The sequence below is a fragment of the Gavialis gangeticus genome, unplaced genomic scaffold, assembly GCF_001723915.1.
Source record: "Gavialis gangeticus isolate Ggan-Ray unplaced genomic scaffold, GavGan_comp1, whole genome shotgun sequence".
Taxonomy (NCBI): domain Eukaryota; kingdom Metazoa; phylum Chordata; order Crocodylia; family Gavialidae; genus Gavialis; species Gavialis gangeticus.
Window position 1 is genome coordinate 23,376,233 of NW_017729004.1, and position 17,973 is coordinate 23,394,205.

The following is a 17,973-nucleotide window of genomic DNA, read 5'->3' on the forward strand; positions in this document are numbered from 1 at the left end:
GAGGGAGGGGTGGGTTTAGTCCAAAGACATCCTATTTTATGAAGTGTTCCTGAGGAGCAGACAGAAACTTGTTTTTTGGGTTTCACAGTCAGGTTTATTCTATTTATTTTCATCAGAAGGATAAAGCGTGAAACTGGCCCTTCTGGATTTGAACGTGCCCTTACAGCAGCTTTAAGTATTTTACTGTGATGCTGAAAGCACCAAGTATTTAACCATGATGCATATGTTGCAAGTCTGCTCCTGATACCTAATCACTGATTAAGACAAGCCATAGCCATCGACAAGCAATCCTTTTGTAGAACAATTCTTTTCAATTGTGGGGAGGGGAAGGAGATTTCTTTGGGGATTTTAGGCTTATAATAAAGCTACTCCATTTTATTCATGGAGGATATATATCATTTAATAAACTGAAGTTCAGATAAATGGTGATTTACATTAATTCAGAGATTTAAATGGAGAAATGTCGTATTGTGGCAATAAAGCACAACTGCATCAGCCAGAATCTCCCAGGTGCTGTGTGAAATGGAGACTAGTCTCTCCGAAAAGGAGCTGAGAAATGGAGGAGAGGGGAGATTTAGTGATGGCTTCTTCATGGGGAGATGTATTCCATTTGCAAATTATGACTAAAAAGTGCAATTACTATCCTTGTGGAATAATGTCTCCTGCTTCTCCTGGGACTATTTCTTAATGACATTTTCCTTGCTTAAAAAAAAAAAAAAAAATCTAAAATGAGAAAATCCTACAAAATTGTTTCACAAGATTAAATGACTTTGGGAGATCGTATTATAAGAAAGTGGACAATATGCTTAATGCCTAGTAATTATTAACATGCTTTCAGACTCCTATCAAATTCGGCTTGACTCAATAGGTCCTATTCAAGAAGATTACCTTGGTTCTCATGGTGGCACTGCAAACACTGCTGATCCACTGGGCATGATGCTGGCAAACTCATCTACCATCTCAGCCAGCCTCTTCTCAGATTCCCAATTTTGCAACAGTCATAATAATTTGGATTATTTCAGCCTCATGAATGTTTATGCCCCATAGTATTTGTTTGCTTATACATACAGGCCAGACAGGGAATGTCACTAGCATTTAGCAAGACCTAGTGCTTCCCTGACAGAAAACAAAATAATGGTATCTTGTACCTTTATTTCACAGATTCACAGAAGTTTAGGGCTGGAAGGGACCTTATGAAATCATCGTGTCCAGCCTCCCTGCTTTGGGCAGGAAGGACCGCTGGGGTCAAATAACCCCAGCAAGGTGTCTCCTTTTGTAGTTATAGCTTACATTATGTTTTAAGGAGTTGCCCCTGAATTATTAACAAACTGGCTCCAAAACAAGAAGAAAATGATACTAGTAACTTCTTCAGAATAACTCTGCTGTAACAGTAGGAGTAATAAATGAAGGTGTCTCCTTCATGCAGTCCTACAACAACTCTGGTAAATGGTTTTTATAAGAATATTTTGGACCTTTCAAATGAAAGCACTTGAGGCATGTCAAGAGGTCCCTTCCTCTCATAGCCTATGTCAACAGCATAGGAGAGCGGGGATGTAACAAAAGGAATATAACCTAGCTGCCATGATTGGCAGGCTTCTTGATTCACCCTCTTGTTTCTTATTATCCATTTTGAAAATGGTCCTTCAGAGAGTTTTAGTCCTCACAGAATGGGGATATTTGATGTTAAGAGCCATTACACACAGCAGGTCATGTCTGAAAAGCTTATACAGTATAATGTTTTTTTTATAGCTATGTACAAAGACAATTTAGGAAAGGAAATAGTATTTTTACCTCCATTTGCATCAGTCAGTTCTGTTCTTCTCAGAAACCCCAAATAGCCAGTCCGAGCCCAAACAGTTTGTGTGTCGCCAAAACTGAGTCTCGAATTGAAGTGATCCGACTGCAGGGATTCATCTCCATATATGGTAAAATACCCACTGGCATTATGGGCACTGTGAACCCATATCTACATGAAAAGTAATTATACTGTCACTAAAGTACCTATCCAAGGAGGAGCATTACTGACAACTTTTGCTGCTTATATTCTAGTCACAATTAGAAAGAATTAAGTATTTCTATACTGCCCTTTAACAAGCTGATTTCTGATACACATATCCCATTTCATGCTTATTTGGGGCCAAATCCCACATCTGTGCACAGTCTCACTGAAGTCCAAGGGTGAGGTCCCACACTGTGCCTCTTGAAGGTGCAGCACAGAAATGACAGTCCAGAGGTAGGGCCTGCCTAATCTTTGCAGCAGTCTCCTGGACTTCAGCTGCTTTGTGGCTTGCGAAGCATCTTGCATAAGTAAGCCAGTTCTGCAGACTTGACTAAGTTATTTCAGTCTTCTGGGATTCCCCTGGAGGTAACTGTCCTATCCAACATTTTCACAGCTCTACAGGTTTGCCCTTGATGTGCCCTCTCTTTCTCTGCAAGTTCTTTATATCCTGTGTCACGCCTTGTGATGAGAGGGTGTCCTCTGACATTAGTCTTATGATGTTTTCTGTAGCATCTGTGCTGGAGAAATTTGTCCCCAACTTATTTGAAGACTTTTAAAGAATGCTTATGCCAAGTAAAAGGGCTGGAAGATGTACGGGGACTTTAAGGGTAAGTGAGATTGGAGGACTTTGTCCCTAAATCAACCAATACTTCTTATTATTTACAAGGCAATTTTCTTTTTCAAAACTTTAAAAGTTAGCCTTGCAGCTATTGCAGGAGGTAGTGTAAGAAACGCTAACCCACGCAAATTAACTTCAGTAGAAAAATAAATATGAAGGGGACTTTGACAATACCTTTAATAAAATATGCTGAGCTCCACCACTAGCAAAGAGCATGGACATTTGGTGAACTCTGAAGGATTATAAATCTCAGAAGGTACACTTTTCTTGACCAGCTTCGTGGTTGAGACAGACTTAGCTTAAAGTTTTTAAATGCAGTGCTTTTTTCTTCAGGTGACATGCACTGCATTTGAAAGCCTGTTTAAGTCCATCCCAACCATACAGCTGATCCAGTAAAAGATACCACCCACAAAAATCTTTGCTTCTGGCATATTACCTGGACCATCCTAGCTGCACCATCATGTCAATGCTGCCAAGAGGCACACTATCATTTTAACCAGGACCAAAAAAATTCTTCATGTTGTTTAATGAAATCTTTATTTGCCCAGTGACAATAAAACATTTGATGTTCAATTTTACTATTCCATCAACATAAAATAAGCAGGAAACATCCAGCTAAATGAGATTTATGAGAATATTTTGGTCCAGCAGAGCATAGCAATCATAAGTATAATATGTTGCTGCAGTAATACTATTCAATAAAGAAACACTTTTCATGTAAGGTTTTATCAGAAGTAATGAGATAATTAAAAAATAGAAAATGTGAAGAGGAACAGCAGGTGTACTCTTCTAATTTTCAAGCGTGACAAGAGAAGGTTCTTAATAGTGATAGAAGTTTTGTGGGGTAATTTCATACCATAGGAAGTTGCTTGCTGTATAAAATGTCCTTAACCTGGAATTTTTTTTATTTATTTTAGGAAGATACAAATATAGAGGGAAAAGGTTTTTATTTTTATAATGTAATGCAGAACAGACTAAGGAACAATTATGATGACTCACCTCACCAAGATGAGAGTCTCCTAAGGGTCCCTTTGTTTCTGGATTAGCAATAATGATACGAACTCCAGGGAGGATCTATTGGAAGGCAAAAATGAGTCATATACCATGAAAAACAGATGAAGCATATATCTGTTTATGCAACCATATAATGATATTTGTCCCCAGAGCCTGTTGGATGACTCTGAGAAATCTTAAAAAAATTAAGTAACTATCTTACTTAACAAATGAAAATAGCCACTTGTGATAAATTATCTAATTAGAGTCTGTTACAGATTATTATCAGTACAATTTTTGAGAAAAATCCCTTATCTTCTCTATCAGTTGAGAGAATTCAGCTATGGAATAAACTTCCATGAGCTCAGGTGATCCAATACGGCTATTTTTATGAAGCACTGGAAAACTACCTTTTTTTTTAAAAAAGTCTTCCTACCATATGAAATATACTCAAAGCATAGAAATTCATTTCCACTGCAAAAGTTTTCCAACAAGAAAATGGAATAATACATTATAGAAAAATAAGTACCAAACCCTCTAGCCCCAAAAGAGATTTCACTTTGAAAAGAAAAAGAAAAAAAGCAGCAAATGCCTCATAAAATCTAGTAAGGGTTTTGCTATTGCTCGTTGTTTTATAGGCATCCAAGGCTCAATCCACTTTGGTCTGGAGACACCTAAATGAAATGTAGACAGAATTTAAGTTTCAAAGGGTTAGGCTTTCTTCCACAAGCCACCAAATTCAGTAGGTCCCAGCAGCGATCACTGGGTTCACTAAAGAGAGCCAGGCATGAATAAGAAGAATTAAACAACAATTTTTTATTACTACAGTCCTCAAGTTCAGGCATCACCTCCACTTGGAACTACCACGTTCCCAGTGCATCTAGACTTGAGCTTTTGAGCATACCAAGAAATAATTAAGTTTGATCACCTAATTGCTTTCCCCCTAACTCAGCTCCACTGTGATTCAGTTTGGTGCTGGAGGAACTTGGCATAGTATACATGCTTTAAGGACACCTCACTTGCATCACCCTTGCTGAATTCAGTTCAAATTCAGCATGGCCACCTTTGTCCAACAGACTAGTGGCTTGAGCACTCACCCAGGAGAGGGAATGTGTGGTTCTAGGCCCTCACTCAAACTCACACATCCCGCCTCCTATAGCACTATCCTAATCAGGAAGCTATAGAAGTGAGTAGGGAAGTTCAGCTCTTGTTGACATTGGGTCACTGGGCAGCCGAGAACGCAAGTCCAGGGGCCAGAAGGAGAATAAACAAAGGGAAGTCTGCCTCAGCCCACTGGTTGTAGCCCTCCCGTGCTAAGGAGGAGGTTAGGTTCAGGTCCCAGCTTCCAGGACACGTTATACATTTTACACTTGATAGTCATACATTAAAAAAAGAAATTCCCCTGGGAACATAAGGATCCTCGGTGCCTAATTAAATTGCTGTCCTGCAGTGAGGGTCTGGAGCAGTGGTTCTCACCTACAGTGCCCTGAGAACTGGAGATGAGAACCAGGGATTCTGCACTGGGGTGCCACGCTGCTGGTGCCACTCTCACCGGGGGATCAAATGGCCTGTTTCGAGGAGGCACATTGGAGACAAACCGAGAAGCGGCTGCAGCAGAAAGGCACCTCATTACATTATACTGGAAGGTGCACTGTTTCTTCTGCAGCTCTTCATGGTTCGGCTCCAACATGCCTCTTGGACACAGAGGTGCAGGGCAGTTCTACCTTCTGGCGGTGGCTTCGATCTCCAGACCGCCACCCCGATGAGGTGACACTGCTTCACATCGCTATTTCTAGGAGGCTGTCAGAGCTGATCTGGGAGCAGAAAAGACCCTGGCTGTCTCCATACACTTCTGCTGCAGCTCTGACATGCCTCCTCCAGACAGAGGCGCATGGAACAGTTCCACCTGCCTTGCCGGCCTCTGCTTCCAGGAGGTGCAGGGTCAGACCAGGAAGGCCTGTGGCAAGAGCATGTGCTTTGGCCAGATCTGCTTCTGGCTCTGGCTCTGGCTCTGGCTCTGGCTCTGGCTCTGCAGGAGCCATGCAGTACAGTTCTATCTGTCTGTGGAAATGGGGTGAATTTAATTAAAACAACCTAATGAACTAATAATAAATTCATAATATCATTTTTAAATGGGATGCCGCTGTATTTTGAAAAGTCAAGGAGGGGTGCCTTGAATCTAAAAAGGTTGAGAACCACTGGACCAGAGCTTGAGTGTCAGGATATTTAATATAAACACCTCCCAAACCAATTTTTTAAAAGAATTAATGTAGATGATGGGTTCAGTTCCTCTCACAATACTTACTTTTCCTGATTCCATTAAGGGCAAACTATGAGGCGATCCTCTTTCTACTAAACGAACTCTGAAATGGAATAAAAAAGATGAGACTTAATGACTAAACACCAACTACTGGTTAAAAGACATGGTTATAGCAGGTAGTTTATAACTAACCATTACCCACCAGTTTGCCCCCATTATGTATCTTCAGCAGAGAGGGTTTGGCAAACATTTCAATGATCAACACAGTGGTTTAATGGAAAAGAAGTCTGGTTATACTCTAGGAGCGACCTTTATTACAGGTGAGACATTTATGCTGGAAGGTGCACTGTTTCTGCTGCAGCTCTTTCTTGCTGTAAATGTTACATTCCTTGGTAAGGGACTCGTTTTCCCACTCCAGTCACTAGTAAGGAACCTAGGAGCTCTGCTTTCAGAGGTGCAGTGGCTGGTAGCTGGAATTCCCTTCCTTACCCTTGCAGAGTACTGCAGTGGTCTGCTTTGTGATGTACGAAAAGGCTCAGCCTACAGAGCAAACACCTGCTGAAGAAGTCTTGAGCATGAATGTACACTTAAGGAGGCTGAGCATAGTCCCTAACAAGCCAACTAAACTTTAAACTCTTTTGTGTGGCAAAGTAAGGGGGCTGTAGACTAGGGAAAATCATGGCTGAGCTTCTCTTTTTGTGATTCCTCATTAGGTCGCTTGACAGGAGGTGAGCTACCTGCTCTTCAGCTTGCTCCATATAGCCTGCCCTGCCTCAATAGCATATGAACAAAGAAAGAAAGAGCTCAGCATATAGTCTTACTAGAAGAAAAGTAAAGCTTGGAAAGTTCAGCTGTTGCAGGGAAAGGAGGGAGCAGGGGAGGAGACTGCTAACTGTTACTGCAATAAAAATCACCTGTCAAAAGCTAGGATTGCAACGCACAAGGCAGGGGAGCTGAATTGTTGTTTTGTTCGCAGCCCTGGAGGCCGAGAATCGGCTGTTCAGGTGGAAGGGGCACAGCAGGACCCTGGAGGCCTGTCTGGTATTTCGAACAAGTAAGATGCAGCTCCACTGCTTTCAGCTGGAGGCACAGGGAAAAGTTCTGAAATTCAGGTCCGTCTATCCAAGCCTTTGTCACTTTGAAGTTAAATGACTATAGTGTGCCCTGCTTGGAGCTATACCTGGAGACTGTAATTCTGGAGACTGTGTAGCTGAAATTAGGCAGGTGCAGTGTGTACTTTTAAGCAGCAGTGGGTTGAGCAAAATACATTTTCCATCGTTCACCTGGTCCACAAAAAGCCGCCAGGTGATTTCTATTGTGCTTTTTTAACCTAAAATAGACTAATTGTTGTAATGTGGTTCTCAAAGAGAGAAACCTGCTCTCCCAGAACACTTCTGCAGTTGCAGCAATTGAATTACTCTCGATTATTAGGGAAATACAGCACTGCCTAGTGGGAGGGTACTAGCCTGTGTTTCTCCATCATATCCTTTATTACTTTTACTTAAATGTTAAGACCTTTGGGTGTAAATTTCTCTAATACCTAACAGAATGGATTTCCAGCTTAGTTGAGAGCTGTAGGCATGACTGTACTTTGTAACTACTGCAATACTAACACATATCAAAAACACAGATAAGGCCTTTCCTTTATCTCCAGTAAACTATTATACAAATTTTGCAAAGTGCATTCTTCAGAGCCACCACTAATCTACTACCTGTAACACCTCTGAGGAACTCAGAGGGTGTTAAGTGATAATCAACTTAAGGGTTTATCAGTGCCATGCAGAGGTACTGGAGGCAAGACAGCCCCCTTAGAAAGCTGCATTGCCAGGCTAGCATATGCTGCTTCTCGGCTGTGCTACTTAGCCTGGGCAAAGCACAGTATTAATACAGTGATAGCACTTCTGGTACCCAGCGCAGCCTACATCCTCACAGCTTTGCCATGTAGATATACCTATCATATAAATGAATAAAAATAAACCACCACCAATATGCATTACAGGAGAGGTTATACCTCACATTAAAAATCCTTTGAACTACCTAGGAACCTCTTAGTTGTCTGCTATGCTGTTTTGCAAAGGAAAAAAATCAATATCCAATGCACGATAGTTTCAGGTCTGACAGAACCATAATAGAGGTCTCATAATTTATTATTAAATAGGCAGAGCTTTTGATTTGCTAAAAATAACCACCAGAAACACTAAAGATTACTCTATACAGACTGCCTAGGTAAGATTTTCTTAGAGCAGTTCCAGTTTTCATCCAAATTTAAGCTTCCCACTCCTGCCACTACTCTACATTTCAAATATTGATGGATAATTCTCAGTTTGAGGTGAAACAATTCCTACCCCCTCAATTCAGATACAGGTAGCAAATATTTCCTGACAGTGAATAGTGAATGCAGTACGTGTAGATGTCTGCAATTTCTGACTTATCTATGGTGTCAGACTAAGTACAAACACCTGTGTAGGCTATTATATTAACAAACATTTTATTTAGCACAGCCAGATATCTTAACACTTACTCCACTATTTGTGCAATACTTAGGATCATGGGAAAGTAAGGCTGGAAGGGAGCTCACAAAGTCATCAAGTCCAGCCCCCTGCTCAAGACAGGACTAAACCATCCCAGCCACATGTCTGTCTAACCTGCTTTTGAAAGCTTCTAAGGATGGAGATTTCACAACTGCTCTGGGTAGCCTGTTTCAATGCCTGAGCACTCTCATAGTCAGAAAGTTACTCCTAATTTCCAACCTGAATTTCGCCTGCTGAAGCCTGGGGCCGCTGCTCCCAGTTGTATCCTGTAAGGCCACAAAGAAAACCCATCTCCATCCCCTCTGTAATCACTCTTCAGGTATTTGAAGACTCTTATGAGACCCTACCCTCACATTTCTCTTCTCCAAACTAAATAACCCTAGGTCTTTCTTCATAAATTAAGCTCCCCAGGGCTCTGATCATTTGTGTCCATGTCCTTCTTGAAGTGTGGGGCCCAAAACTGGACGCAGCTCTCCAGGTGAGACTTCACCAGTGCTGAATAGAGCAGAAGAATCACTTCCCTTGATTTGCAAGAGGCATGCCTGTCAAGACAACCCAGGATGCTGATGGGTTTTTTGTTTTTGTTTTTTCTGCAACAATAGCATACTGTCAGCTCTACCATGTGGGCCACCATAACCCCCAGGTCCTTCTCTGCAATACTGAAATTACACCCTAGCCAGTCATTCTCCACTCTGTATTTGTGTATGCGGTTATTCTGTCCCAAGTGTAGGACTTTATAACTGTCCTTGTTGAATCTGATTCAATTTATTGTAGACCATTTCTCCAGTCTATCCAAGTTATTCTGGAGATCCTAGCCCTACCGGCTGGAGTATCTGCAAGATGGTGTCCATCCAAATTGGTGTCATGCATAAAGTTGTTAAGTGTGTACTTGATCCCGTTATCCAAATAAAGATATTAAACAATAACAGACCCAGGGCAAATCCCTGGGGAACCCGATTTGATACTTCCTCCCAACTAGACTCATTACTCACTGAGTATGATAATCCAATCAGTTATCTATCCACCTTACAGTACTTTCATCTAGTTTGTATTTTCTTAGTTTGTTAATGAGAATGTCATGGAAGACAGTGTCAAAAGCCTTGCTCAAGTCGAGAAATATCATTATTCACTGTTCCCCCCTCATCCACAGAGCCTGTCACCTTATCATAGAAAGAAATCAGGTTGGTAAAGCATGAAGATGAATCCATGCTGGTTACTCCTGAACACCTAGCTCTCCTTTAGGTGCTTCACAATAGATCCCACAAGGCCCTGCTCCCATCCTGTCCCCAGCCCCTGAGCCACGCTTGGGGAGTGGGGGCTGGGACCTCTCTGCTGCCAGGGCAGAGGGACATTGTCCCCACCCAGCCACGCAAAGCAGGGGCTGGGGAACTTGTTCCCTGCCTAGCTCTGTGCGCACAGAGCTGGTGGGGGAACAGGCTGGGGAGCTTGTTCTCCCCCCAGCTCCGTGTTTGCGATGCTGAGCAGGAAATACTCCCTAGCCCCCGCTAGCGGGGAGCACCCAGCGCCAGATCCCTGACTGCAGTGCCACTGCTGAAAGACCCTCATCTCCCAGCCTGAGCTCTACAGTCATGGAGGCGGGCTGGGAGATTGTTCTCCCAGCTCCCTGCTCCCAGGTCGCAATGGCAGAGTGGGGCCTGGGAGATAAGCTCCCTGAGTGCAATCTGGGAGCAGGGGGATAGAATCCCTGCCTGAGCTCCTGTGGCAGAGCCCACCCCAACAGCAGGCAGCTTCCGGGGGCTGGGAGCTATCTCCTGCTCTCTAGTGGATGGCTGACTGGAAGCAGTTTTTGCGCCTGGTCAGGCGTCTACATGAGTGCTACGGTGCCAATACTAATCCCGAGCAAATCTGCAAGTAGGATTTGCAAGTAGAAAATTTGCAAGTAGCAAATTTACTCGGGATTAGGAGGGTTTACTGCAAAGTAAGCATGCATGCATGTAGACGCACATGCTTACTTCACTCTAAAGTATGCTAATGAGAAGTTTAGCATCTCATGTAGCTGTGCCCATTATGGCCCAAGCTACCTTGCCCCTTCACGCTTTCAACCAATTCCTCCGTGTGTGAGCAGTAAGTCAAAAAGAGCTTTCTCCCTTCATTGGCCCCTCTACCATTTGAGCAAAGCATCCACACCAGAAGACAGGCGGGTGATGCAGGCTGACCTGGACAGGCTCAGCAAATGGGTGGACGAGAACCTGATGGTGTTTAACACTGAAAAATGCGGGGTTTTCCACTTTGGTACGAAAAACCTGAAGCATGCTTACAGGCTACACTGGCTAGCACTATGGAAGAAAGAGACTTGGGGGTCATCATTGACCACAAAATGAATATAAGCCTTCAATGTGATGCTGCGGCTAGTAAAGCGACCAAATGGTGGCTTGTATCCATAGATGCTTCTCAAGCAAATCCCAGGACATCATTCTCCCCTTGTACTCGCCTTGGTGAGGTCGCAGCTGGAGTACTGCATCCAGTTTTGGGCTCCACAAGTCAAAAAGGATGTGGAGAAGCTTGAGAGAGTCCAGAGAAGAGGCACGTGCATGATCAGAGGTCAGGAAAACAGACCTTATGACCACAGGCTGACAGCCATGGGGCTCTTTAGCCTGGAAAAGCGCAAGCTCAGGGGTGATCTGATGGCCACCTACAAGTTTATCAGGGGTGACCACCAGTATCTGGGGGAATGGTTGTTCACCAGAGCGCCCCAAGGGATGACGAGGTCGAACGGTTATAAGCTACTGCAAGACCGTTTCAGGCTGGACATAAGGAAGAATTTCTTTACTTGTCCGAGCCCCTGAGGTCTGGAACAGCCTGCCATCAGAGGTGGTTCAAGCACCTACATGGAACACCTTCAAAAGCAAATTGGATGCTTATCTTGCTGGAATCCTATGACCCCAGCCGACTTCCTGCCCTTCGGGTGGGGGGCTGGACTCGATGATCTCCAAGGTCCCTTCCAGCCCTAATGTCTATGAAAGTCTATGAGTCAAAAAAAAATATTCCCAGCACACTCCAGGAATTTCCTAGACTGCTTGTGTACTGCTGTGCTTCCCTCCCAGCAAATGTTGTGATAATCAAAGCCCCCCATGAGAACCATAACCAAAGATTTGGAAATGTCACTTATTTAAAGAAGGCCTCATCCACCACCTCCTCTTGATTTGGAGGCCTGTAGCAAAGACCCACCATAACATCTCCTCTGCTGCTCTCTTCTCTGACCTTACCCAGAAGCTTTCAAGAGGCCTGCCTTCCACTTAGTACTGCACCTCTGAACAAGTGTACATTGATTTTATATATAGGACAACACTTCTTCCTTTCTTCTCTTGCCGATCCTTCCTGAACAAGCTATGACCATCTAGGACTGTGAACTATCCCACCACATCTCTGTAATCTCAATTACATCATAATTCCTAATTTAGCTTGTTAATAGTGGTTAACTAGGACCACCAATTCCTCTTGTTTGTTCCCCATACTTCTTGCACTAGTGTATAAACATTTCAGGTATCTAACAGTCTCCCTTACCCTGTCCCTGAGAACATTGCTAAGTTTTCCATTATTGCTTTCTCTTACTATATTTTTATCCAGGTCTCCAGGCTCTGGGCGTTTGTCTCCATCCCCTGGTGAACCTTGTTAAAGACCTTATTCTGATTGTTCCTTAATTGCTGCTTGATACTACTTCTATTACTGAACGTAGATTTCCTTTGAATTCTTCTACCTTCTACCTTATAGTAAAAGGTGAAAGAATGATGACATGGCCACAGCATTATATTTTTTTCCTAAATTAAAACTGAATGTTTTCTTTGGACACACTGGGCACCTTTACACACGTTCTGATTAGAATCTGTTGGAGCAGATTTGATGAATCCAGTGTCCTGCAGCACCTTGTGTATTCAGAGTCCCTGCATTTCAAAGTGGCAGCGGGGGTGCAGCTCCCGAGTGCTGCTCTAATTAAAACACCCCCCCACAACCCCAGAGCATGTGCATTATATGGACATTTTTTATGGCAAGCATGCTGACTATAAATGAAAGTTGGAATTCTCAATAGCCCTTTTAATGGGCAGAAACTCCTCCCTATATAATTGTTTACAAACTTTGGATACATTATAGTTACCAAATAAAAGAGGTCATTTTAAAATTACAGCAATCTATACCTGTAAGAGCATCTTGTGTAAAGTGATCAGGAAGGTAAAATGTTCTTAAAAATAAATTACTTTAACATTTTTAATAGTGTTGAAGTGATAATGTATCTCTGATGATCCAAGAACTGTGTGGGAGGCAAGAAGACCTTAAAACAGAATGTGCTGTATATGAACATTGGTCTTAGTCTATCGTAACCATGCAGTTCGTCCAATAGAAAAAATGTAACCCCAAAAAATCCTTGTCTATTAGTATTTTTGGTAATTTTATTAAAAATATTTTCTGCAGGCAGGAGAGGTATATATCAGGTTTGTCTAATCACTTAGAGATGTTACTCATCTCTGTTTCCTCCATGTCATTAACATATGCCTCAGTGAAATGTCATTACATTCCCAGCCCACTTAAAACTATTACATTTACTCGAATACAGGAAGACCCTGAATATAAAACAACCCCCCACAATAGATTCTATAAATGGAAAATTTATAAATTTGCTATTATATTTCCAGGTATAGAATCTAATTGTTCCAGATTTGTCTTGAATTTGTCCCCCCTCCCACTACCACAGCAAAGAAAATAAATCTGGGAGGGTCAGGTGGCACCCTTGTCCCCCCAGCTTCTTCCCCCTGCAGCCCCTTCCCCCTCCCTTTACTGTCAGACTCTGATCTTCCTGAGCATGTGGAAGTGAAGGGCAAATTTGAAAATTACTTGGAAATAAACATGCCTGTAGTAATTTGCATATAGGCAAATTCCTACAGCTATACATAGACTTAGTTCATCCAGAATTGATGCATTTTACCTTTTTTGAAACTGCTGAAATTTTTAGCACAGATACTTCATAAACACATTTTTAAGCAGCACTTTTGTACTTACTTACACATTTTTTTAAATATATTTTGTGCTCCAGGTCAAATTAGCCAAATCATATCGATTGAACAGAATTCAATTGTTCCAAAAGCTATATTGATTGAACAAGCAGAACTCAATTGTTCTAAACACGACATATGGTGCTACAGTCAGCAAGCATCCTCCATCCCAGACCTACCATCCTGGGACTTCAGGTACTCCCAAATCCACTGGCAGGCATCCTATGTGCAGGCCCAAGCCCAGACATCTTGGGGTTTGGATGCTCCCAGACACTACAGGCAGGCATCCTACATCCCAGACTCTTTGGTCCAGATACTCCCTATACTCAATCTTAACCCACAAGAAGCTGAGAAACCTTACATATACATAGTGCAAATGTTATATAATTGTAGTCCAAAGCCAACAGGCTCATTATTTACTGGACCAGGCCCCAAAAGAGTCAACAGCATTTCAAGCCATGGTGACCCCACATCTCAGCACTGCTCTGTAGGTGTGTGTACTCCAGATACCCGCCAACACAAGATCTATGTGCTATTTTGCCTCCCACTCACAATAGGAACTCTTGTCACAAGTCCTGGGATTATCCGACCGTTTATATGCAGATGAGGTGCAGGGCTGCCTGGTCCAGCTCCACCTCATGGAAGATGGGGCCACAATAATCACATGCAACAGGCTGAGAGACAGAGTTGAAAAAGAATCAGCACTGAGGGGGACTCAGCACAATGGGCATTATATCATATTCAGATGGGCTGCATTAACCTATTCATGCGATAGATTTCCATCAGCATGTTTTCCCAATAGGAGCCATGTATTTTACAGTCATGCTCAGTGTTGGCTGCATTCAATCAACTTCATAGTTGCTTTCCATTCCTATGCTGATCCTGGAGCAGTCTGAGTCATAGATTCCCAGAGAATTATGGCTGGAAGGGACCTCCAGAGATCATCTAGTCCAAGCCCCAGCCTGAAGCAAGATCATCCCTATGAAAAACCATCCTGTACAATTATAATCTAAACTCTGCGAAAGACCATCCTCAACCCTGACAATGAAGACCTAGCAGCCTAACCTGCCACAGGTAAAGCAGGGGATCCACAGCAGCCAATATCTTGTTTTTATAAAATGTTGCCAATATACACTCAAGAGGTCCCAGGTAGAAAGCTACACCCCCCCCACTACAGTGGAAGTCAACCCCCGCCCCCACCTGCAGTCCACACCAATGTCACCATGGGGTAAAATTCCTTCTTGACTCCAAATACAGCAATCAGTCTGACCCTGAGTGGAGGGCCAAGACCCCCTAGCCAGGAACCTCCAGCTTTGCTCCTGGCAGGAGAGTCAGCACACCCCATTTCAAGTCCCCTGCCTTAGCTGTAGCCAGCACCCAATGCCTCTGTGGAGATTTAAAAACACCTTGACACATACAGCAGAAAAAAGGGAGAGGAGCAGGAGCAACCAACAAAGCCTAAAAGCATGGGAAATATCCATGGTAAAAAATAAGCATTGCTACCCCTAGATCATCCCTGACCAGCAGCCGTGCAACCTCTTCTTGAACACCTCCAGAGCCGGGGAGTCCACAGCTTCCCTAGTCTGCCTATTCCACTGCCTCACCATTCTCACAGTGAAGAGGTTTTCCCCGATCCAATCTAAATTTACACTGCTGCAACTTCAAGCCATTGGTCTACATCCTCTTCTCTCCAGCAAGAGAGAAAAAGTGCTTTCCCTCTTCTTTATGGCAGCCCTTCAAGTATTTGAAGGCTGCTATCACGTCCCCTCTTAAACACCTTTTCTGCAAGCCGAACATGCCTGGCTTCTTCAGCCTCTGTTCACATGACTTGCCATTCAACCCCTTAGTCATCTTTGTTTCTTCCTCTGAACCCTCTTTAACTTCTTTATATCCTCTTTTAAAATGTGGAGCCCAGAACTTCACACAGTACTCCAGATGAGGCCTAACCAGTGCCAAGTGGCACTATCACCTCCCGTGCCTTTCACCTAATGCTTCTATTGATGCAGCCCAAAACTGCATTTGCCTTTTGTGCGACTGCATCACACTACAGACTCATATTAAGTCTGTGGTCTACCAAGACTCCCAAGTCTTTTTCCACAGAGCGGTTATCCAGCCAGATATCCCCCATTTTGTATTTCTATTTTTGAATATTTCTCCTTAGGTGTAGCACCTTGCATTTGTCTGCACTGAACTTCATCCTGTTAGCTCTAGCCCAACTTTCCAATCTGTTAAGATCCTTCTGAATTGCACTTGAATTCTTCAATATGTTCACAATCCTCCACAGTTTTGTGTTGTCCGCAAACTTGCTTAAGAAGCTTTCTATGCCAGCATCCAAATCATCAATAAACATGTTGAACAGTACGGGGCCTACCCCTGTGAGACTCCACTCAACACCTCCTGACATTCTGATATGGACCTGTTAATAATTATCCTTTGCTTGCAGCTATTGAGCTAGTTATCTCTCTTGTAGTAGTTTTATCCAGCCCACATTTCTCCAATTTGTTTATGAACAGGTTGTGCAGGACCTTGTCGAAAGCCTTGCAGAAGTCCAGATCCACTACAGCCACAGTATTCCCTTCATCACCTAAGTAGTTACTTTGTCAAAGACGGAGATCAGGTTTGTTTGACATGTTTTGCTGTTCATATGTACATACTGGCTGCTTGTGATCAGTCTTTCTTTCTCCAGATGCTTGCAAATGGCCTTCCTTAGGATGTGGCTCCAGTAACTTTCCAGCTATTGGAGTGAGGCTAATAGGGCAGTAGTTGCGTTTTTTTAAAGTGAAGATTTTTCAGAGGGGCACTACATTGGCCTTTTTCCAGTCCTCTGGTACCTGGCCTGTCTCCCACAACTTCATGAAGATCATGGCCAAGGGCTCTGAGATCTCCTCTGCCAGCCCCTTCAGGACCCTGGGATGAAGCTCATGTAGCTATGCTAACTTGAATTCATTCAGACCCAACAAAAGCTCTCTAACCATCTATTTTGTTATCTCCACCCTCAGTTTGCCCCCTTCCTTATCCAGATAATCCCTATTAGGTGTCTGGCTGCTTAATTTTTTTGTGAAGACTGAGGCAGAGTAGCTGTTGAGTAGCTCCACCTTCTTTTTATCTTGTGTTACGGATTCCACCTGGCTTCTTAACAGAGGACCCACTGCTTGCTCAGTGACGCATCCATTCATCCGTTGCTTGTGTGCTTTCCTTTTGCATTTCAAGCATTTTAGAAGCTCTTTGTGCAGCCATATTGGTCTCTTGCCATGTTTCTTCCACTGTGATGAGACAGTTTTTTTGGCTTCCAATAGTGTGCCCCTTTAATGATTGGCAGTGTATTTAATGAGGAAGGTTCTTTTGTATGCAGATATAAGATGAGGGGCTTCCTCCACTGTGCTTATTGGGGGAAAAAACCCTCATCTTATGTTTGTGTAAATATGGTAAATATAATGCAATTATAAATGTAAACGTTTAATGAAGTGACCATGAAAATGAATCACTGAAAATACCGTCATCTATAAGACTGTCTTAATGAGAACAAGAGTGTATGTGTATTAGGAAAGGATGTCTACAATGAAACAGCAACCTTGATGAACAAAAAAGGTATATTACAGTTTAATACTGACCAAGAACTAAAAAAGGAACTGGATTCAATAACTAAGGTAACACTAGGTCCCAGTGAAATCAGTAGCATAATCCATTTTTTTCAGTACAGCTAGATACATGAGCCAGGAACCTGAGGGTATCATATCAAAGACCCTATAGACACCCACCAATGACAAGATTCCATCTCACTGCTTTCCCCAGAACGTTTACATGATACAGTCTCCCAAAACATTCTTCCAAGCAAGCTAAGGAAGTACGGGCTGGATAAATGGACTGTAAAGTGGATAGAAAACTGGCTGGAGCATTGGGCTCACAGTACTAATCAATGGCTCGATGTCTAGTTGGCAGCCAGTATCAAGTGGAGTGCCCCAGGGGTCGCTCCTGGGACCGGTTTTTTTCACTGTCTATCAATAACCTGGAAGACAGCATAGAGTACACCCTCAGCAAGTTTGCAGATGACACCAAGCTGAGGCACGGTAGTAGATATGCTGGAGGCAGGGCTAGGATTCAGAGTGACCTAAACATACTGGAGGATTGGGCCAAAAGAAATCTCATGAGGTTCAGTAAGGACAAGTGCAAAGTCCTGCACTTAGGACAGACCAATCCCATGCACCAGGACAGGCTGGGGGCTGACTGGCTGGGCAGCAGCTCTGCAGAAAAGGACCTGGGGGGTACAGTGGACAATAAGCTGAATATGAGCCAACAGCATGCCCTTGTTGCCAAGAAGGCTAATGGCATACCTACCTGCATTGGTAGGTATGTTGCCAGTAGGTCACGGGAAGTGATCAGTCCCCTCTATTCAGCACTGGTGAGGCCACATCTGGAGTACTGTGTTCAGTTTTGGGCCCCCCACTACAGAAAGGATTTGGACAAATTGTAGAGAGTGCAGTGGAGGGTGACAAAAATGGTGAGGGGGCTGGGGGATATGATTTCTGAGGAAAGACTGAGGGAACTTGGCTTATTTAGTCTAGAGA

At 43.2% G+C, this 17,973-nt stretch overlaps 1 protein-coding gene across 1 annotated transcript in view; it reads right to left on the reverse strand.

Moving 5' to 3' along the window:
- Positions 1 to 17,973, reverse strand: part of DIP2C (disco interacting protein 2 homolog C) — a 227,463-nt gene that overhangs the window by 16,121 nt on the left and 193,369 nt on the right. The window contains exons 33-35 of the mRNA XM_019508168.1: positions 5,917 to 5,974; positions 3,618 to 3,692; positions 1,792 to 1,966 (exon numbers count right to left, since the gene is read on the reverse strand). Of these exons, the coding sequence (XP_019363713.1) occupies positions 1,792 to 1,966; positions 3,618 to 3,692; positions 5,917 to 5,974 (308 nt within the window). The remainder of the gene's footprint in view (positions 1 to 1,791; positions 1,967 to 3,617; positions 3,693 to 5,916; positions 5,975 to 17,973) is intronic.